Source organism: Cottoperca gobio, chromosome 13 (assembly GCF_900634415.1).
Source record: "Cottoperca gobio chromosome 13, fCotGob3.1, whole genome shotgun sequence".
In the NCBI taxonomy this organism is placed as follows: Eukaryota; Metazoa; Chordata; class Actinopteri; order Perciformes; family Bovichtidae; genus Cottoperca; species Cottoperca gobio.
The window spans coordinates 3,058,055-3,081,340 of record NC_041367.1 but is presented as its reverse complement, the minus strand read 5'-3'; the positions used below and the strand labels follow the sequence as shown (position 1 = coordinate 3,081,340).

Here is a 23,286-nt window from a genome sequence, read left to right as displayed (position 1 = left end):
CTCTTTTGGCCTCTTTCTGTTTCTCTTTCTGCATCTCTCTGTCTTTTATCATTGCTCTCACTTGTGGGGGTGTAAGTGCAGATGCTCTGTCACGCTCAGTCCCTGCCTTTACCTTGCCTCTCTGCGTTTGCCCCTATTTGTCTGCTTTTAGTCTCCGTCTCCCTCAGCCTCTGTTGCCATTTCTTTCTCTCTCCTAGTCCTGAACTCCAAGTTTCCCCAAAACATATCTTTCTTTTTCCTACATAGTTTCCTCTCGCACAGTCACAAACCTTTGGAAAGTTTTTTGGGAAAGTGTTTGTAAAACAAATGTGTTATATTTCAAACTGGGCTGGATCTTGTCACTGTTTGCCTTTTAGCGTAGGTGTGACTGAAGCGCATCAGGCCCAGCTCCCATCACTCATATCATGTCTGCACATGAAGGTTAAGAGTGGAGGAGGTTGAGAGTGAGACATGGAGAGAGTAAGAATGAGTCATGTGGAGCGCAAAGAGAAAGAGAGACGGCGAGAAAGAGGGGAAAAAGAAAGTGTATACATCTGTTTGAGTGTCTTGTTTATTGACTTGAATTTTCCAACCTTTTCCTCATTCAGAGTCAGTCCTGGGGCTCAACAATGAGTGATGTTCCCTTCCCACTACTCTCTCTCTCTCTCGCACACACGCGCTAGTGACCGCGCCTGATTCCATTAGTGCTCTTGGACCTCAGTCATTGTCCCTCCGCTGTCCTCTGAGGCAGCAGCCAAAACCACTGGAGGAAAGCAGCTGCTGCAAAACACGTCTCAGACAGATTGTTAATCAGGCTGCGCTGCATGATATTCTGTAGCCAGTTACATCTCGCTCCCTCTGCGAGTAATCACCTAACAGTGTTATGCTGATGATGTTGCGCAGGGTCAGCTGGAAGGAGAGCTGTTTGTCTATGTAAAAGAGACAGACGGAGACTACAGAGGAAAGGAAAGGAAGGGGAATTGGGAAGAAGGAGAAGGAGAAGGAGATGATGAACATGTGGAATGATATAATGTGTTTTTCACAAGCTTTGACCATATGCATCACTCCTTATTAAGGGTTATTATACCACTGAATCATATCGCCTTTACTTACTTCACAGGAAGACTCAGATACTCATCTCTGTTTCTTTCACACCAGCACATACAGTACACACACACTCACACACACATGTCACATATTGACATGCTCCAGTGCTTTCAGTGCATCAGGGCTTGAGAGACGAGGCGGCAGCAATTAACACCTCACTGACATTTGCTTCTCCAGCTGTGGTGGAGGGAATAAGGGAAATGAAAGGAAAATAAGTGAATGCAATCCATCCATGTTCCCCACAACAGAATCACTTCTTCTGCGTATTTATCCTCCTGTTCTTGAGTGTTAATTTCTCTGTGTGCTCTAAATGACCTTTCATCTTTTGTCTGTGTTACAAAGAAAATACAGTGTTGAGCACAAGTGTCTGTCTGTCTCTCTCTCTCTCACTCACTATCTCTGTCTCTCTCTCTCTCACACACTATCTCTGTATCTCTCTCTCTCACTCACTATCTCTGTCTCTCTCTCTCTGTCTCTCTCTCTCTCACTCACTATCTCTGTCTCTCTCTCTCTGTCTCTCTCTCTCTCTCACACACACACTATCTCTGTCTCTCTCACACACACACACTATCTCTGTCTCTCTCTCTCTCTCACTCACTATCTCTGTATCTCACACACTATCTCTGTCTCTCTCTCTCTTTCCCTCTCTCGCTCTCACACACTATCTCTGTCTCTCTCTCTCTCTCCCTCTCTCACACACACTATCTCTGTCTCTCTCTCTCTCACACACACTATCTCTGTCTCTCTCTCTCTCACACACACACTATCTCTGTCTCTCTCTCTCTCTCCTCTCTCTCTCTCACACACACTATCTCTGTATCTCTCTCTCTCTCTCTCTCACACACAGTATCTCTGTCTCTCCCTCTCTCACACACACTATCTCTGTCTCTCTCTCTCTCCCTCTCTCTCTCTCACACACACTATCTCTGTATCTCTCTCTCTCTCTCTCTCACACACAGTATCCTCTGTCTCTCCCTCTCTCACACACACTATCTCTGTCTCTCTCTCTCTCACACACACACTATCTCTGTCTCTCTCTCTCTCCCTCTCTCTCTCACACACACTATCTCTGTCTCTCTCTCTCTCTCCCTCTCTCAACACACACTATCTCTGTCTCTCTCTCTCACACACACTATCTCTGTCTCTCTCTCTCTCTCACACACACACTATCTCTGTCTCTCTCTCTCTCCCTCTCTCTCTCACACACACTATCTCTGTATCCTCTCTCTCTCTCTCTCACACACGTATCTCTGTCTCTCCCTCTCTCACACACACTATCTCTGTCTCTCTCTCTCACACATCACACTATCTCTGTATCTCTCTCTCTCTTTCTCAACACCAGTATCTCTGTCTCTCCTCTCTCCACTACACACTATCTCTGTTCTCTCTCTCTCACACAACAGACAACTATATCTCTGTCTCTCTCTCTCTCTCCCTCTCTCTCACTCACACACACACTATCTCTGTATCTATCTCTCTCTCTCTTCTCTCTCTCTCTCTCTCACCCACAGTATGCAATCTCTTCGTCTCTCTCACCACACACACACTATCTCTGTCTCTCTCTCTCTCCTCTCTCCTCTCACTCGACTATCTCGTAATCTCACTCTCTCTGTATCTCTCTCTCTCTCTCTCCTCCTCTCCTCTCCCTCTCTCCTCTCTCTCACACACTATCTCTGTATCTCTCTCTCTCTCACACACACTATATGTCTCTCTCTCTGTCTCTCACACACTATCTCTCTCTCTCTCTCTCCTCTCTCTCTCTCTCTCTCACTACTCACTATCTCTGTCTCTCTCTCTCTCACACAACACTATCTCTGTCTCTCTCTCTCTCTCTCCCTCACTATCTCTGTCTCTCTCTTTCCCTCTCTCTCTCTCTCCTCCTACACACACTATCTCTCTGTATCTCACTCTCCCTCTCCCTCACTATCTCTGTCTCTCTCTCTCCTCCCTCTCTCTCTCTCTCCTACACACACTATCTCTCTGTATCTCACTCTCCCTCTCCCTCTCTCTCTCACACACTATATCTCCATCTCTCTCTCTCTCTCTCTCTCTCTCTCTCCCTCTCCCCCCTCCCCTCTCTGTCTCAGACCTCACACTTACACAGCCGTCTGTTCAAATAAAGATGTGTATTGCTCAGTGAATCAATCTTTATGACTATTGTCGTGCTGAATTTAGACAGTCAATATGGTGCCTGTTTGTGGGCGAACAGAGAGGCCAAGTGAGGCCGCCCAGGCATCTGCTGCTGTGTCTGAGCTGGAGTCGTCTCCATGCTGTTAATAATACTTGAGACACACTTTCAACCGTACACACATCTTTACCAATAAAGTCCTCTGAGGTCACTTTACGGGGACAGCTCCCATCCAGCCATTCAGCTGTGTCCACTATCTTCAGCATCGTCCAGATTTTGAATATATTTTCTTACTTTTCTTTTTTCTTATATTTGCTCTTTGCTTGAGGAACAAATCAATGTGAAAAGTGTAAATCGAAAATAAGTTTAGGATTCTGTAGTTTCTTTTTAATAATAGTTTGGTTGCCAATCTAGCTGTGAAAGTAACAATTAATTACTTTAATCTAACAAAACATGTGTATTGAATAGATTCAATCAGCATTACATAGACAGCGTTGTGATAGAACACGTCTCCAGGGACTGTTTTTTATCTTTTATGTGATTTGGCTCCTTTGAATCACAGACACGTTAGTAGTGCAGTCTACAGTATGTGCTGCGTCTAGCACTCACATTGTTCTTTAGTAAGACTCATGCATTGTTGTACATCATTGTGCATTTTTCCTTTATTTGTTTTACCTTTGAGTCAGAAGCTGGAAATGTTCATATCTGCAAATATAGGCTGTAACAATAAGCACACACATCATATACAGTATACTCAAAAGCATCAATACATTTACAGAGAAAACTGCATTATTTCATATCTTACTTAGTTGTGCATAAATATTGTATTCCTGTAATATTAACAAGTCAAATAAGCATATTACACGCTTCAGTGATGCGATCAGGTCCATCAAGACAAAGTGAAAGTAAAAATAACACAAATCTGGCAGTGTTTGTTGGACATAAGGAGAATAAAGTTGTATTGCACACACATACACACACACACACACACACACACACCACACACACACACACACACCAAAACACACACACACACACACACACACACAAATAGCACAGAAGACGCGTAAAGAGGCTGAGCGACAGAAGAAAAAAACTTTGGACCACATGGAATTGAATTATTCTTACTGAGAGAGAGAGATATAGAGATCCTCCACTCCCTCCCTCCCTCCATCCCTCCCTCCCTCCATCTCTCCGCCTCTCACCTCCCTCCATCCCCCTCTCTCCATCTCTCCGCCTCTCACCTCCCTCCATCCCCCTCTCTCCATCTCTCCGCCTCTCACCTCCCTCCATCCCCCTCTCTCCATCTCTCCGCCTCTCACCTCCGTCCATCTCCATCTCTCCGCCTCTCACCTCCCTCCATCCCCCTCTCTCCATCTCTCCGCCTCTCACCTCCCTCCTTTGCCTCCTGTCATCTCTCCTCCCCTCGCTCCTGTCGGCCCCGCACCTCCTTTCCTTCTCCCCTGTCCCTCTTCCCTCCTGTACCCATCCTGTCCATCCTCATGTTGAACTTCTCTTTGCTCTCACCCCGACTGGTCCCTAACACTCTCCTCTCCTCTCATCAGTGTAATGTCCTCTTTTGCTCCGCCTTCCTTCTATACACAGCATCCAAGGTCACCCTGTCCAGAGGCAGGTGTGAGTGTGTGCGCTCACATGTGACAAATGCATCGGTGTGCATATGCAAAGATGCACGTCTCACCGCATGCTTTCATTTCATTCTCCCTCTCCTACACAAAATGTGTGTATTTATGTATTTACGTCTCGTATCTGTTGACATATTTATCTACATGTAGCTTGCTGTATTAAAGTAGGATCTCACTCATCTATCACTGCCCACACACACACACACACACACACACACACACACACACACACACACACACACACACACACACACACACACACACACACACACACTTGGAAAGGACTTCAAATGCCAAGAGACAAATCACCTGACAACATGCGGATGTGTGTGCGCATGCACGAGTGCATGTGTGAGAGTTGGGGAGGTCAAGCATCCATCATGTCAGCATGGAGAGTTAACAACACAGGAAATGAGAAAACAAGACATAATATGAAATGTATTTTCCTTTGTACTATTTTAATTTAAAATATATCATACATCAAGTGTATTTGTATGTTCTAATAAAACTGAAATGCACAATAAAACATAAAACAGTGTCGACTACTCCGGGTATGAGATAAACACGCTACAACCCACAATGTGCCAAAACTCCAGGGAGCAGGAAGTGATGCCAAACATCACACATCTACAAGTCATCACAGAAATGTGTCTCCATTTGTAAAAGCAATTCTGTGTTCTGATAAAGAGTCTATTTCCTTATAAATGCTATTATTTAGCATTTATATATATATATATATTATATATATATATTATATTAAAGTGAGCTAGAATGAGTTCTCACTGGCAGATGCACATAAAGCATCGGCTACAAGAGAAACAACTGTAGCACAAAGTTATGCACAGATATCTGTCCAGTGGCGCACGAGGAGAGGAAGAGGAAGAGGAAGAGGAAGAGGAAGAGGAAGAGGAAGAATATGTTTTCATTGTGAGGCTGCAGACAGACACGCAGGACAAAGTGGCCGCGCAGTGGGTGGGCTGAGTCTGAGGTGACTCTGCGTATGACTAATCAGATGCATGAATACACTTCTGAGATATGTAGATTGACCAAGGGCTGGATTATGTTCCACAGTACTGTAGGTGGTGGGGTTGTACATGGAGTGCTAGCAGTCTATAGATGATGAGCAGCTGTGCAAGTCTACAGTGTCGATCAAGAGTCCACAGAGGTCCAGCGGGGTATTTGTACTCTTACAGTCTTTTTGGGAATTAACAATAAAGGTAATCTGTGAAAGTGAAGGCTGATAGATGTTTGTACTTTCACCTTTAAATGAAACGTGAGCTTTTCGTGGGTATAGAGAAGTGGGCCTTAGATGCGCGGCTCTAATGTTGGCGATGACACCGTTGATGTGTCGCTGGATGGGCGAGGAAGTCGTGAGGAAGTCATGAATCCTGTGAATGAGGTGAGATTGCACGTTAAACTTGTCGACTTTACTGATCCTTCACTGTCACGGTGTCGCGTCGAAGGCCGAGCCGTGATGGACGAAGGCGTGCTGTGATTGTGTAACGTCCTGGGTGTGAACGACACGTTACTGTCCGATACGTGCGTTGCAGGCAAATTGTAAAGCATGAAAACTAAGAGCAGTTTGTGAGGGTAGTTTAGGACAATCTGATTGAAAGCCACAGAAGGAGTGTGAAGGTTTTATGAACAGACGACGGAGGACAGGCTCAGCTCTGGTCCACACACCTCAAAGGATGTTGTCTGGGCCTCGTGCCCGGTTTGGATTGCATCGGCACAGTTTTTGGCAGTCGCTGGTTTGTAGTCAAATGTACCAAGCAAATCATTTCCAAAACATCCAAAAAAAAAAAAGATCCTGTGTCGTGCAAATTGCAAAGTCAAAATGCATTCAAATACCTGTACACACGTAGTCCCTACACTTACTAGATATAGAATAAATACAGCAATACCACAAGATTGCGCGTACGCACCTCTATAAAGCCGTAATGCTTTCATTCAAAACAAGCCCCTTCCAAATAGTCCCACTGCAGAACTGAAGAGGGAAAGAGAGAAAACACCAGACATTTGGTGGAAAAGTTGCCAGAGGACAAGATCAGATCTTACCGATGCATTAGCTTTCCAATCAGGGGAGCGGGGGTGAGCATGGCATGTGAGACGCATGAAAGCGGAGACAGGAGTGAAGGATGCAGTAAATACAGGGGTATCAGAGTTTAGAGTACGGCTGACTCAGCATATATTGGGCTGGGTGCATATGTGTATGTGCGTGCATGTGGATCGCCCCTGCCTCCCCCTCGCCATTTCACTCCATCCCCTCCTTCCCTCTCTCTCCCTCTCTCTCTCCCTCTCTCCCTCCCTCTCTCGTCTCTACCTCTGCAGTACCTCTCTTGCTCATTCCTCCCTGTGTTGGCTGGGGAGACACGCGCTTTCTGCTTTTCTGCCTGGCTGCTGGCTCTGCTCCAGCATCCCTCCGTGCCTCTCGTGTGCTCTCTTCCCTCCTCCAGCCTATGTCTCCCCCTGTGGGTTTTTGTCAGCCAGCCTGCTTCCCTGGCTGCTGCTGCTGCTGTTGCTGGAGCGGTGGAGCTGCCTGACACAACACTGCTACGCCGCCACAGCTCTGCCTCGCTTCTCCTCTCTGCCTTTTGCTTCACACTCTCCTTTGCTGGATAATCACCGCTGAGTCTGAAAGAGACGGCGACAGAGGACGGGAAGGGAGGGAGGGAGAGAAATAGAGAGCCTTCACTCTTCGTTCAACTGCTGCATTCTTCGGTTTCCTCTGCTTCTCTGGCCTGCTGGAGGGAAGCGCAGAGAACAACTGGTCGGGAGAGAGCTCCCTGAAGGAATTTATTCTCCTCTCTTTGCAATCCCTCCCTCTGTTCATTCCTGGGACAGAGTGCTGAGGAGGAGAGAAGAGGGAGGGACTGACAGGCAGGACTTCAGCTGCACAGCTTAGTGTCCCACCTTGCTCCAGAGACACACAAGACAAACACACACGCACAGACACAAACACATTTGCATAGAGTGTACACAGTTCAGGCTGAGAAGACTGGCAGACAGGGACAGCTTGGAAGAAAAACAAGACGTTCTGCACACACACACATAGACAGACAGGAACACAGAGAGACAGACAGACAGGTGGTGTCATGGCGTCATTGGACAGCACCGGTTCGAGTGTCTCTGGTCGGATGAGATCAGGGGATCTACTTCACACTGGTCTGGTAGTTGCTCTGCTGCTTGGTGAGTTATACTTCTCTCTATACCTCCTCACTGTTCCACTCTGTATCTACACTGCACACATGTCACTTCTATCCTCTGTATCATGTTTTCATGCCAGCTTGTGATTGGGTAAATCCCTCGAATCGTCTTTACATTTAAACTTGTTTCAAAGCATCGACACCTTCCTCTTCTGCTCGCTTTGCTTCAGTATAGTTTATGTTGCTCTGGGTGGGCGGGTGGGTTCACGGCTGTCACAGTAAATCCATACCTATTTTGTATTACTCCGTGCAAACAAAATGTACGGTTATGTCACAGGTGATGTTTATTTGTTGCCGTGCAGAGGGTATCAAGGTCAATAACATCCAAGCATTGGCCAATCTCAACTTGGACATGTGGTTGCCGAGCTGGATGAGTGACTGGCTGAATAAATCTTGCTTGTACTAAACACTGGCACATTTTCAAGGAAGAAAAACAAATTTATATATATATATATATACAGTATTTATAGAACAAGTTATACTTCTCACAGAACATAAAAGCATGTGTGTGTGCGCGTGTGTGCATGTTCTATTATTGGTAGTGACGTCGTGGTGCAGTGGTGATCTCTGCTTTTGCTCACACACTCCCTGATTGTGTTGTAGCGTCCAATAGTGCCGCCACATCCCAACATGTCCTCTCAGCTCACAATTCAGCACAGTTCACAGTGAAGCCGTAACAGGCACGAAAACAAGAGCGAGAGGTGTGTGTGTGTGTGTGTGTGAAGAATTTCCCTCCAGTGCTTTATTAACTTATCATATTTCATATGATGCTGATACTGAAGTCCCATTCTCCATTGAAGTGTTTGCTTTCACGTTTAGTAAATGCTCCACAATCAATGATCAATGAAGATATGAGAATGAGAAAATGCTTAAATCCAACAACATCTTGTCTTTTATGTGCCATTCTACTTGTAATATATTTGAAATATGCTTTATTAAGACTTGAATGTGCTGACATGTCTGTAGCACTCAGTTAAAACAACGTCATACAGACGACATTGTGCAGCCTTTGTTTTACATTTGGACAGCACTTTATAGTTGTAGTGGACGTTGGTGTGGGATTGGCGGAAAAGCAACATTTGTAGACGATGCCGACCTCATATTATAGGCAGTAAGAAATGTCTACAAACTAGAAGCATTAAAAGTGAAACAGGAACGCACGCGTGTAATTCTATACGTTAATGTAAAGCACTTCTGTTCCCGTCAGACTTTCCCAAAGCATGTAATTCAATAACGTTTCTCTGCAAATATCTGCACAGCATTCTTGATTTGAATACATTTTATGGGTCGCTCGTTTTCCTGGCACCATGTGGCTGAACTATTATAGTGAGATTTGACCCCAAAAGTTATTAAAGTGAGTATTACATTAAATAAAAACTGTCACTAGAAGCTAACAACAGGCGACTCTGAGAGCTGAGAACAATGAGACACTTCTGGGTGTCTCTTTGTTCTGTGAATCACACCATGGGCCGGCTTTATGAAGCTAGTTATCTGTGACTTTACTGAGTACGTCACATATTAGAAATGTGTGTAAGACACCATGTTGCCTCAGACTATAAGAGCTGTGGCGCTGGACTCCAGTCTGTAAAGTGTGCAGCTTCACCCTTGGGGTATTTGCCGTTGTAATTAGTAGGTCACCTTTTTTTATTTTGTTCTTAATTGCTATTCGATCTGGTGAATGTGATGCAATATTAGTCTCAACTGAACCAGGAGAGTTATTACCACAAAGTTAAATGTCCCCGCGATGTATAGAAACATGGGATTTGCACGTCAAACAAGGTCTTAACTGGAAACAAAACTACCAATCAGGGTTCGGTCACCGACCTGGAAGTAAACACGCTCTGGTGTGTGTTACAGGAACACGTTCCTATGCACAACACTATTTTTGGAACGTAGCTGTGGTTCCTTCTCTCTCTCAATCGATCTCCATCATTCCCTCGTTCTTTCCTTGACCTTCCAAAGACCTTGAACCGAACTCATTTTGTGTCGGCCATCTTGGGGTGTCAGTCAAGTAACACTTATTTAGTTCTGATTTGTTTATGTACTGCTATTCCAGTCTTTGCAGTTTTTCAGTTTAACCCTTAATTATTATGTCCCCTATGTAGTGACATCATAAAGACGTCCCATAAATATGCACATCACACTGTTGAAATGTCATGCTTGCATAGAAACTCACTACTGTTGTTTTCTTTAATGCTTTTCTTAGATTCCTATAATCTCTCTCAACAGACCAATGAAGTCAGGGGAAACACACATGTCCTGTTCGTTCAAATACTTAACAATAAACTCACTGTAATATAATATTCCCATCCCTTCTCTGTCCCCCTTCCCATCCCTTCTCTCTCTCCCCCTTCACATCCCTTCTCTCTCCCCCTTCACATCCCTTCTCTCTCCCCCTTCACATCCCTTCTTCTTCTCCCCCTTCACATCACTTCTCTGTCCCCCTTCCCATCCCTTCTCTCTCCCCCCTTCCATCACTTCTCCCCCTTCCCATCACTTCTCCCCCTTCCCATCCATCACTTCTCCCCCTTCACATCCCTTCTCTCTCCCCCTTCCCATCACTTCTCTCTCCCCCTTCCCATCACTTCTCCCCCTTCCCATCCCTTCTCTCAATCCCTTCCCATCCCTTCTCTCACCCCTTCACATCACTTCTCTCTCCCCCTTCAACATTCCTTCTCTCTCCCCCTTCACATCCTTTGTCTCAACCCCCTTCACATTCCTTCTCTCTCCCCCTTCACATCCCTTCGCTCTCCCCCTTCACATCCCTTCTCTCTCCCCCTTCCCATCCCTTCTCTCTCCCCCTTCCCATCCCTTCTCTCACCCCCTTCACATCACTTCTCTCTCCCCCTTCACATTCCTTCTCTCTCCCCCTTCACATCCTTTGTCTCACCCCCTTCACATCCCTTCTCTCTCCCCCTTCCTATCCCTTCTCTCTCTCCCCTTTCCCATTCCTTCTCTCTCCCCCTTCACATCCTTTGCCTCACCCCCTTCACATCCCTTCTCTCTCCCCCTTCCCATCCCTTCTCTCTCCCCCCTTCCCATCCCTTCTCTCACCCCCCTTCACATCACTTCTCTCTCCCCTTCACATTCCTTCTCTCTCCCCCTTCACATCCCTTCTCTCACCCCCTTCACATCCCTTCTCTCTCCCCCTTCCCATCCATTCTCTCTCCCCCTTCCCATCCCTTCTCTCTCCCCCTTCCCATCCCTTCTCTGTCCCCCCTTCCCATCCATTCTCTATCCCCCTTCCCATCCCTTCTCCCCCTTCCCATCCCTTCTCTCTCCCCCTTCCCATCCCTTCTCTGTCCCCCTTCCCATCCATTCTCTATCCCCCTTCCCATCCCTTCTCCCCCTTCCCATCCCTTCTCTCTCTCCCCCTTCCCATCCCTTCTCTGTCCCCCTTCCCATCCATTCTCTATCCCCCTTCCCATCCCTTCTCCCCCTTCCCATCCCTTCTCTCTCCCCCTTCCCATCCCTTCTCTGTCCCCCTTCCCATCCATTCTCTCTCCCCCTTCCCATCCCTTCTCCCCCTTCCCCTTCCCATCCCTTCTCTCTCCCCCTTCACATCTCTTCTCTCTTCCCCTTCCCATCCCTTCTCCCCCTTCCCATCCCTTCTCTCTCCCCCTTCACATCTCTTCTCTCTCCCTCTCTTTCTCAGAGTTAATAGTGTCCTCGGTCGGTTCTCTATGGGTTCACTTGGAAACACATTAACCCTTCAATCTGTGGCCTACTTAGAAAAAAATGTCACCTTGACAATTAGCCAAGGACACACACACACACACACACACACACACACACACACACACACACACACACACACACACACACACACGGTTGATTTTCCTCCTTGCAGTGATTCAGATATTGAACGTTCCCAACTGATGCAAAGAGATATTTGATAGTGGAGCTAAAAATATCATACATTCCATTACTCATGCACACACACACACACACACACACACACACACACACACACACACACACACACACACACATGCATTTATACTGTATGAACATACAGTTTACATATACACACACATATACACAACATAACTAGCACGGTACAGACTGTGTGTACTTCTGTGGGTGTTGTCAGGACAAACTGAAAAGACTTGAGAAGAAGAGGAAGGGGGCGGAGAGAGAAAGAATAGTAGAGAGCAGAGGTGGGGGGGGGGTCTATTTCTAGACACGAGGGGGGACACTCCTCTCAGATATGTAGAAGATCATCATGCAGTTTAGAAGAACACACTGCGTGAGTCGTTCAGGGCAGAGCGTCTCCCTTGTATTCTCCGTTTCCGTTGCACCATTATTCCCTCTGGAGCACTTGCTTACAATCCGATGGCCTTGTGCCAGTGATGATCGATAGACGGCAGAAGATGATTCATTAATCCTCTTTATAGAGTTTACAAGGCCGGCTACAGAACACATTTGAAAACTTTAGGCTGTCCCACATTTTTTTTAAAAACCACACAAACATAAACCAATACAGACCCGCTCCCCACAGCTCTCCTCTTCTTGTTCAGCGTCCCTGAGGAAGACGTTCTGAAAACAGCGAGGACAGAAATACTAACGGGGACAAAAAGAGAAGAACAAAGAACACAAATGGCCTGAGTTGATACTGAAAGTAGAGACGAGAGAGGTAAACATATCGGATGTTAAAAGACGAGAGGTGAAGAGAAGACGAAAGAGCAAAGTGAACACAGAAAGTACCAAACCACTCGCACTGAAAACATCATCAGTTAGGCTGAGATCTGGGGTCAGTTCTCCACTTGTATTCAATTCCCTGTAGATTACTGAATCTTAAAACACTGAAGTAGAGATCAATTTGGACAAACACACATGTTACTGTGATAATCTGAGAGAATACACAGCTGTGTTGAGCACTGCAGCACTGCTGGGTCTGAGGGATGTCGAGAACATGTGTGAACATACTATACGTGTCATCCTCAAGCATTAACTCACAGCTAACGTTTATGCTGATTGCACAACATAACATAACATGTACATGAACATTACTGCTTCATCTTTAACTAGAACTGCGTTTGGTTGTTTTTTGATAAAGTAAATGCTTTTCATTGATATATTCATTTAAAACATGTCATACTTTCATACTGGAAATATCTCCACAGTTGCACAACTTAATCATAGTAACTTGAAATGGTGTCTCAACTTTAAAGTGAAAATACAAACTGTGTGTCCGGAGCATTTAACACCCAACGTGTTAAAGTAAACACGAAGGAGAGATTCCTGTGTTTTTATAAAGTCCTGTTAATACTGAGCTGCAGAGCACGAGGTGAAACATTCTCCTATAGATGTAAGTGCCTCACTAACACATACGCACACATGTACTTTAACACTGTTCGCATCATGTCCAAGTGCAATGTGATCCTGAGCAGGTCAGTGTGTAGAGGAGCGTTTATAAATAGGCCTCAAGTGTGTGAGAGACACCAGAGCAGCAATCTGAGAATTACACCAGCTGTCATTGCAAAACCGACACACCCACACCGACCCAGCACAATATCACCACGACCCGGGACACAAACATCACCACGAGACCAGCTTTTGGAAAAGAGAGTGACCGTGTGTGTTCTGTCACGTGATTTGGGAGCATTTGTGTGTGTTTGTGTGTTTGTATCCACCTCAGTCTCACACACAGTTTGCTCGCTTCTCTCAGCAGTGAATGCAGCGATATAAATAAAAGAGTGAACTCAGGTCACATGACGTGATGGCTTCACGCTTGATCAAATCATACAAGCCTTGACTTTCTTGTACTTAACTACTGCAGGACAATCTTAATATTGTGGTTGATGTGTCCTGAAGACCAGCAGAGGGCAGTGCACTAGTGTGTGGGGTGACTTATATAGAATATTATAAGGGTATTGCGTCATATTGAATATAATATGGAACAAATAGCACAACTGTATATATTTTAAAGAAATGAATGCATGTGCGACACATTTTAAACTCTGATCACACTAACAATCAGAGGACAATTACTCATTCAGCTCCCGGGGCTACAGTCTTCCCCAACATGTGTCCCACATGTCCTGACTGCGTGACCCCTCTCTACAATCACTGGCTCTGTGCGATTACGATGCGGCAGGACAACAAGCTACGAGGAGGCAGGAGGAAGTCGACTGATATAATAAAACTGTTCATTTGGCTTTGAATGAGAGGCTCTGGAAAACAGGAAACTAGATTAGGTCACTATGTACTATACAATATGGCTTTTAATGTGTTTTGATTCTCTCCCCGAGCCTAACTGGTGCCAGCAAGCGTGAGACTCAGAGCAGACAAACAACCTGCTGTCTTGCCTCATGTGAAGAGAAAAGCAACGACTTCCACATGTTGCTTTGCTCATCATCATCATCATCATCATCATCATCATCAGCAGCGATACATTTGAGTTTGAGGTCGAGTCAAGAAATTCAAAGCACAGGGAACACTGTTTAAGGAGCACAAGAGAACCGTAATCTCATCAGCTGTACTCACAGTTAGTAAGCTACTTAGCTTTTTAATGCCATTATTCATCCGCTGCACTCATCTTTTAAATAATCCCAGCCCAGCGAGCGAGCACACAAACATTACTTCATCTCTTGTCATGTTTTGCTCTAAAAGGAATACTCGTTAGCAAAGTAACCGGAACTATAATTGACCGGACTTCTAACTCCAGTGTGTGGTTGTGTGGTCTCTGCTGTCCATGTGCTGTGTATGAGTATTGTGCTCCTTCCCCACGTGGTTCAGGTGTGTGGAGTGTTGGTGGACTGGAGGTCTCGACAGGTAAAGTGTCTCATCTTGAAGCAATGAATGGCTCCACGGTCCTGCTGCCCTGCACCTACTCTTCCTGTATTGGGATCAAAAACCTCTACTTCAACTGGCAATATAATGACAATGGAACCATGCTCAAGGTACAGTACAGCACACACACACACACACACACACACACACACACACACACACACACTGTACAAACTAAACACAAATACTGCCTTTATTGACCTTTCCTGTATTGTAGATATGTGTTCGTATATGCATCTGATTATTCATCTCTGTGTACATGCATGTGTGTGTGTGTGTGTGTGTGTATGTGTGTGTGTGTAGTTATGTGAAGGGGTGATTACCATTGAGGGTGCAGAGCCCAGGGTCAGCGTGGAACACGAGCGTGTGGAGTTTGTCGGCTCCTCAAAGCGCAACAACATCTCCATCCTGCTGTGGAACATCACCTTCAACGATGAGGGAGAGTACGTCTGTTTTGCCAGGAACCCAAAAGAGAAGAACCGCAACCACAGCGCCGTCTACACTCTTATAGTGGTGGACCAAAGTATGTGACGCATGCATGCGATTCCATACACCTGCATGTAGCTTCAGACGGATAAGAAAGTCATCTCGCTCTTTCTCCCTCTTCCTCTTTTCAGTGAAGGAGGTTGAAACTACTTTGACAACCATCATCGTCTCAGTGCTGGGTGGAGTCATCGGCTTGAGCATCTTTGGCATGGTGGTAAAGGCCTTGGTTGTTCACTTCCTGCTGAAGGACGATGAGAAGAAGTGAGTAGATCACTGACATGCTGATAACACAGGATACCGAGGACAAATGATAAACCAATAGTTGATTATGGACTGTAATAGGCTTCTTATCAAATACAGTAGTGACTGCCTGATTTGACAGTATTTGGATTAAGGAAATGAGAAATGCAGTTTAATTTCTCATTTAAATCGTCATCTTAACTGGGTTAATATGAGACTAGACGAGGGGTGGGGCGATGTAGGAGTTTTACTGTGGATGGAGAGAAAAGAAAACACTCACAATAAGTTGATCGTGAACATCCTCGAAGGAGGGGCTGGAAAAAGCTGTCAAGTTCTATTTATTGTCATGTGTGTTAAAAATACAATGAAATGCTTAGTGACAGAAAACAGTAACAGTGTGTGTGCGTGTGCGTGTGTGTGTGTGTGTGTGTGTGTGTGTGTGTGTGTGAAAGAGAAGGGAAAGAAATACAGAAGATGTCATGTTAGATAGAAACAGGCAACAACATTATTGCAATCTTTTGTACTTATTTATCCTTTATTTATGCAACCGTATGATTTATGATTACCTTATTTAAAGGTTTAAAAAATGTAAGATGAAGTGATTCCAATACGTTTTAATCATATTTGGATTATCAGGATAATAACTATTTTTGCCAGGACAATGGTGACATGAAATCTTCACATCGTCACTTCACTAGACTTGTATGTAAGTTAACGGGACATTCGCTACCACTTATTAATAAATGGGACAATGGGTAACCCGCACAGGTGCCGACACATCATAAACAAACTAACAACAGAGAGACGGGCCTATCTGACAAGAAAGACGTCTCTACTTTGTCTTTTCACATCTGTCACATATGTAATGTCAGTAGTGAGTTCTATATATGAAATATGATTCGTACAAAATGTTACGAGAGGCATCATGTTCTCAGGTTTCAAACGAGATCGTCTGACTTTACAATTAACGTCTTTGATGTGTTTCCAATTAGTGTCCAACACAAGGTTATTACTTGGGGTTATGAGGGTTATATCTTTATATATTATATATATACTGTATATATAGCCTTTATCACTCATATCCCCTCCATCTGTGGGTTTACGTCTCAACCTTTGGTTTCTCTGCCCCGCGCAGCAAAGAGTGCCTGGTGAGCTCAGGGAATGACAACACAGAAAATGGACTTTCAGGAGCCAAAGCAGACACCAAGGGGACACCAAAGGCATGAGCACAGTATGTCTGTATGTTTGTATATATGTTAGACAAATGTACACGCTCAGAGAAAATGCTGTTCAGTGGACTGTTTTATCTTACTAGCGGCTAACAACATGTAAATGTCTATTTTAAATCATGCTTGAGATTTGGGAAGTGTGGAACGTGCATGAGCCTGGATCCCTCTCTCACCTACACGGCAGCGACAGCGTGCAGCCTCCCAAATCCAATTCTGAAGCCCGACACTTTCTCTACGGTACAGCCTTAAGTGTACTGTCTAGGCGTCCAATTACATGCACTTATAGTTACCCTCTTACATCATCTTGCACATTTTAATAACTGCCACTGTTGACAAGCTACCAGTATGTTGGATTCTTCCATCCACAACTCTGAGTCAAACTTGGACCCGAACAAACACACTTTGATGCCACAATCTATAAACTGCCATGATCTCAACTGAAGAACAGCACAGAACACAAATCCAGCGGTGAACTCAAACCAGAGGACCCTTCAAACACAGTTCCCTTCATGAATGTGAGCCGACATTTGTTTTCAAAGAGGATCTCTTCTAATTAAAACCCAGTAAACACACATCTTTTTAACATTTAATGATCAGGTACCAATTCTGTTTCACCAGTTTACTGTTCATGTGAGCCATAAGGTTGTTTTTTACCTTGTAGTCCTGATCTTACCTTAACTACTGCCAAAGCCAGCCTGAACTTCAACGTGCATGTTTACAGCGGGGTCCAGGTTTGACACAGTACAACAGTACATTTGAACCATCTTCTGGCGGACAGCTGGGCTTTCTTAGGTGACTGAAGGACCGGGCTCTGCACAGGTTTTATTGTTTTGCTTTAGATGAAACACAGGTGCCTGTTCTGCTTCTGCTCCCTCTGCTGGTGGGAGGATATAAAACACAGAAAATGTATAAAAAACAACGAACCCTTACCCTCATCCTTTACTCCCCAGCTCCCTATAGAAATGAATGACATTAATCATGCTGCTTCTGACTAATAATCAATGCATTTTTAGCATGTGCTCATTTTATATAACTTCATATAAGTATGTTGTCTAGCACCACATTACAGGAACATTTCTGTGTGTCCCTGTACGCTCCCATGTTACCATCCACGTCAACCTTGTCTGACGCTCTGTCAATAAGCACCTCACAACACTCTGCGACTTCTCTAAGCCCTTTAACCGGGTCGAGGTGACGGACAGGTGGCTCTTCTTATACAGCGATGGCCTGCAGGCGTTTGTGGGAAAGGAACGGTGAAAGACATTTTACATTTATGGAAAAGTAAGAACATTTTAATGTGAATCACTCAATCAATTAACTCTGCGAGAAGAATTTTAATAAGTCGGGACTAAGCTCAGTGGCATATCTAGTCTGAAGACCAAACTACCAAACTAATTCAAACTTGCTCTGATAACCACAAGAAAACACTTTAACACTTAACTTAGTCCCTTGATGCTGCCTCAGTAATGCAGGTAGCACAGCATTGGGACAGATCACTGAAGAAGAATGTAAAGACAGGGAATAGATGTTAAATATTGTCCAAAAATATTATATTTTAATTAATTCTCAAAAGAAATCCTATTAAATATATAGATGTTATTATGGAATGAATGTGTGCATATCCCAACAGGCCGGTGGCTCATCCTGTGTGACAATACTGTCAGTGTTTCTCTCAGTTCAAAGTTCAGATTAGGAAACTACTGGCTGCGACTGTCTTTAGGAATGTTGGACATTGAAGACTGTACGAGTTGTGTGTTGGGTCTCTAAATACGTCTGGTGTCTTAGCACTAAACGTGCAGATTAATACGTTTTAAAATACATAATATGCGTAAATTACACGGTAGAAGATGCTGAACTTAAACAGCTGGTTGTAAAGTCTTCGTTATATCCCTTCGTCTGCATCTCGTGACAAACCAACGATGAACTTAGTGCTAAGATGCCGACTGGAAACTAGAACCTGCTCTCAGCTCTCAGAGGTCACGTCTGTGAAGCTGGCAGACGTGACCCTCGCACCCTCACACATGACACACAAACATACGCACGCACACACACGCCTACTCACACACTAAGAGGCACTTTGTGTGTAGTCCGCTGGCCTTGCATACAAACAATACAGCACTTTACCCCAGTGCATTGTGGGTGCACACAACAGGAAATCATGGAGCCGTTGTTCTTTTATAATGTATCACGAGAGTTAACTAAATCCAACAGTTGTGTTTACCTCAAAACAGCATTGTGTTGTTAGCATTGTTGTGCTCTGATCCACGTTGTATCACTGCGTCAGAGCTCTGGGGCAAGATTTTAATTAGCTTTTCTAAACGTTCACCTCCGTCAGACCCGCTCTCTAAAGCTGGAGTGAATTTCCCTTCTTGCTTTCAATGGAAGCAATAAAACAGACAACGGATTATGCAATAACCTGTTCTTATTATTATTAGTAGTAGTAGTAGTAGTAGACACTTTATATATGTGTCTGGACTGGCTCTTCATTGTACCAATGTATGTATCTCCACTGTGCTAATGTATTTCAGTTGGACTAATGTATCACCATTAGCGTCTTCCTGAACATCTACATTAGACAGATGCATCGGCTTTGGGAAACTGTAATAGCTACTAACATTGTATCTGTGACTGTGCAGTGTTAGAAGTGATGCAGTGTCCTTGTCGTGTTGTAAAACTGTGAGCTCTATGGATATGCAAGGAAGCACTACACACACGCAAACGGACACACACACACACACACACACACACACACACACACACACTTGTCTAACGAGTCTTGTGCAGATCGCTCTGCAAAGAGAGTACACACAGTGCGTACATCCAAAGTCTTCCTGTAGGGAAAAGCAATATTGAGGAGTCGGTCCGTCTGATAGTGTACTTTTCATACTTTTAACCCTGACATTGCAAAACACACAGGTGGTTTCATGTAGGGATTGTGATGCATGCCTTGTATATGTGTGTTTTCTGCCCATTAATAGTCCCAGACTTGCTTTGCCAGTTTGAATTTATTTCCCTGAAGTAAAAGTACTGAGAGAAAAACCACAGCAGTATGTGAGTAACAGTGATTTTATGTTTTAATGAAGTCCAAGTATTTGTATTTCTGCTGATGTAACGCAGGCTAGAAGTAGATAATTGTAAAGTAATGTTTGAGCTTTTTGTTTCCTCACATAAGTCCTTTTGTACACTCTGACCTGCCTTGTCTTTAATATCTGTTCTGTACATGAGTCTTGAGCTGTGCCAGCTGCAATACTGAGTCTGCCCTGTGCCGTGTAGGACGCTTCTCTGCAGTCGTGGAACACAGTGCACACAGTATGACTGCCACCCGGTGGAACACGCCCAACGCATCACATAATCCTCCCTCTAGTGGAAGCTGATGAGGCATACAGTTCAAAATGCCCATTTTGATTCAGACTTCGAAATGGCTGCATAATGGAAAAAAAGAAACTGTGTCAACTAAACTTCAAGATTATTGTTTCATGTAAATGAGAAATCATTGCTACGATCTCATAGTTGAAATGGTTTTAATAAGTAGATGTTAATAGCGTAAGATAATGCTTCTGTTAGATTGTTTAAAAGTATATTCATGTTTCTAATCCCTGTGTCCATCCAGCATTTTAAAAGAAGGGTGAAGAGTATGTACTAAATCTGCCAGGAAAAGGATCCATGCAACAATTTTACAAACATGAATCCTTTAATGAATCGCTCCTACAGTGAGCGTTAAATAGTTACAGATAGTGTTGCTGTCACTCACTGAAATCACAAAGAGTTCTGACTGACCACTTTGATTCTTTAGAGTTAGTATTGCTCTTACTGCCAGAGCGGCTGAAACTCATACTGCCAATCCAAGAGTCTCACGTCTGCTGTTGTTTTACGACACTATTACAATGACATACAACTCCCTTAGTACACTTACACTACTAAAACATGTTGTGTTACCGTCTACCGCTGTATTAAAGTACTGACATGTAGATGACATCGCTCGATGATACTTTAGCAGCTGGAACTCACACTGCCAAGCCAAGAGTCTGACGTCTGCACTCTGCTTCCCACATTCCACACAGATCAAAAGATCCAACCGCTGATCAAATGTCGGTGTAGTTCAGCAGACAAAGTCAACTTTACTACAATTATATCAATGAAATGTTCTTATTCTGGCTCTAACACATTGTTTTCCTCGTCAGAAGTTGTTGACAGTGTTCAAATAATTGTTAGCGATGCCAAACTATGATGCATGTTGTGACCGTGTGTCAATATATTACATGTCATCTAGCAAACTGCCTCCTATAACTCACGAAAGAGATTATTTTATAGACCAAGGCTAGCTAGTTCAAGATTTGAATTATAAGCCCAGGCTGACACGGAGCTCTCCACGTGTCCCTCTGCAGTCCTGCATTTTAAACTACAACGATGTTTTGTACACATAGCGGCTGTTAACGTAACTTTATCTTAAACTCAGTCAGTCAAACTAATTCATATCTACACACTGTACGCTAATGTCATACAGATTAAAGTATTTTATAGGAAGTCAACATCCTTTGCTTTACATCAACACAGTCAATTCAAAATGTACACAACACATGTGCGAAGGTTTCCTACATCAACTTCCCTCTGAATGTTCAGCTGCTCCTCTGTGTTCGTGTCCATGTTGCTCATGCTCCCTTCATGACTATGCACCTCCAACTTTTGACTTGTTAAATACATACTGGAAATAAAATGATGTTTGAAATTCCCAAAGCGCTGGTGTGAGTCTTATTGTGTCTTTGTCCAACTGTGTGTGTGTGTGTGTGTGTGTGTGTGTGTGTGTGATACTGTAGAGTATTAATCAATATGTGCACCATAGTGATTATTTTCGGACAATAACCCTACAGCGCTACACGATGAAAATAGTTTCCATTGCTAACAAAGGTTGCTCAGCTTCTGCCCTGTTTGCCTTGTGTGTGTGTGTGTGTGTGTGTGTGTGTGTGTCTTATTAATAAAACAATATGATCAAACTAAAGGAGGTAAAGTGAGGCTGCATAGAGAGCCAACTTCCAAACTAAAGTTAGTGTTTCTATGATCATGTTGCTAAATGCTGTTAGATGAATACATTCGATTTACCGCTTCACTATGCCGCCGCAATCGGTGAAGTTGCAGTTTGCATCCATGTCCGTCCCAAAAGTCATCACTTCATCATTTATCCTGTTAGACGTTTGTGTGAAAAGTGTCATAATGAATCCTTGAGTTATGTCCATAGACGTGTTTTCAACATGTGAACACCAAACGTGTTTGTGAGTCAAAGTGGCGCCGAGGCTTAAAAACGACAAAGGAAGTGATTCTTGCTTAATATTTAGATCTTTTCTGATTAACTGATTCAAACCAGATAATAATACATTTTATTTAAATGTACTCTCTCAGTTCAGTTGTTGTATTATGTCATGACAGATGGCATCAATGTGGGATAATCAGATGTTTCAAGATTTCTCTCTCCGGGTAATGTTGGGGCGACGTATCTGCTGACTGATGGAACACCTCACTGTGACTGATTCCAGCTGCGAGGCCTAAGGTAAGTCAAAACATCATTTACTGTAATATGAATACGGGGTTTCCACAGCTTTGCTCGCACACAGTCGGGCACATGTGACTGTGTGTTGATAACAGTTGCTGCCACAGATTTATCGTGCTGATTTACATTTCTCAGATTATTGTTATTTTGCTCCATACAGCCATCTTGTGGATGTTTTGTAGAAGAGCGCCTGTTTCTGCCCAGGATGGACTGCAGTGCAGACACCATCATGTTGGTTTATAGTTGGTTTACACATTCTACGTGGTATTTTTGTGATCCTGCACATATGTTGTATTTCCTTCATTAAATATAATGAAATAGAGCAGGTTGATATTTTCATGAGCAAATGTATCACAGTAGAAATGTCCCTGCCTTTAAAAGATAAAAAAATTAAACGGGGTAGAGGCTGCGTATAGGCCTAACCATTACACTATGGGAACTGGCAACCCTCTCATGCATTTTTAACACATGTATAAAATAATTATGTTGGATTCAGGAGGCTCTGCAGTAACCCAACTCACTGCTATATTAACAATATACAAATAGTATTGCTTTACAAAAAAAGTTATTATTATTTTTCTATTTATATTATTTTTCTAAAAAAAGATTTTTCATTTCTAGTATTTTTTGTATTTTTTTGTATTTAAAAAAAATTCTTATTCTTATTCTTACTGCCACCAGAAAACCAAACTCTAACTCGCTACGCAGTAAAATCATTTAGAGACACTGGACTCTTAAAAACAATTAATTTGAAAGCAATAAAAGCTGAATGCACTTTCATTACCGTTTTTCATAAACATAGGCTGATCAAATATTGACTTGGTGTCATATTCTGCTTTTCTGCCCAAGTGATAGTTACAACAATGTAAATATGCATCATTGCATAATAAAAGATTTCCTGGATTTCCCCTCCTGGGATCTAATCTTATCT

At 43.7% G+C, this 23,286-nt stretch overlaps 1 protein-coding gene across 3 annotated transcripts; it reads left to right on the top strand.

Annotated features, from left to right (window-relative positions):
- Window positions 1–7,176: 7,176 nt before the first annotated feature.
- Window positions 7,177–21,542, top strand: LOC115017294 (sodium channel subunit beta-4-like). Of its 3 annotated transcripts, none has more exons than XM_029445580.1 (6): window positions 7,177–8,046; window positions 14,805–14,968; window positions 15,162–15,381; window positions 15,476–15,605; window positions 16,720–16,815; window positions 20,087–21,542. In XM_029445580.1, exons 1-5 carry the CDS (start codon window positions 7,953–7,955, stop codon window positions 16,808–16,810), a joined length of 699 nt encoding a protein of 232 aa, XP_029301440.1. In that variant the 5' UTR covers window positions 7,177–7,952; the 3' UTR covers window positions 16,811–16,815; window positions 20,087–21,542. The 3 variants fall into 3 exon arrangements, with proteins under 3 accessions (XP_029301440.1, XP_029301441.1, XP_029301439.1); XM_029445581.1 differs by having other exon boundaries at window positions 16,720–16,823; XM_029445579.1 differs by having other exon boundaries at window positions 7,179–8,046; window positions 16,720–21,542.
- The last annotated feature ends 1,744 nt before the right edge of the window (window positions 21,543–23,286 follow it).

Coding starts and splice junctions, on each gene's coding strand:
- LOC115017294 (XM_029445580.1), top strand. CDS start 7,953: ATGGCGTCATTGGACAGCACCGGTTCGAGTGTCTCTGGTCGGATGAGA. Junction 8,047..14,804: donor GGTAGTTGCTCTGCTGCTTG/GTGAGTTATACT, acceptor CACGTGGTTCAG/GTGTGTGGAGTGTTGGTGGA. Junction 15,606..16,719: donor CTGAAGGACGATGAGAAGAA/GTGAGTAGATCA, acceptor TGCCCCGCGCAG/CAAAGAGTGCCTGGTGAGCT.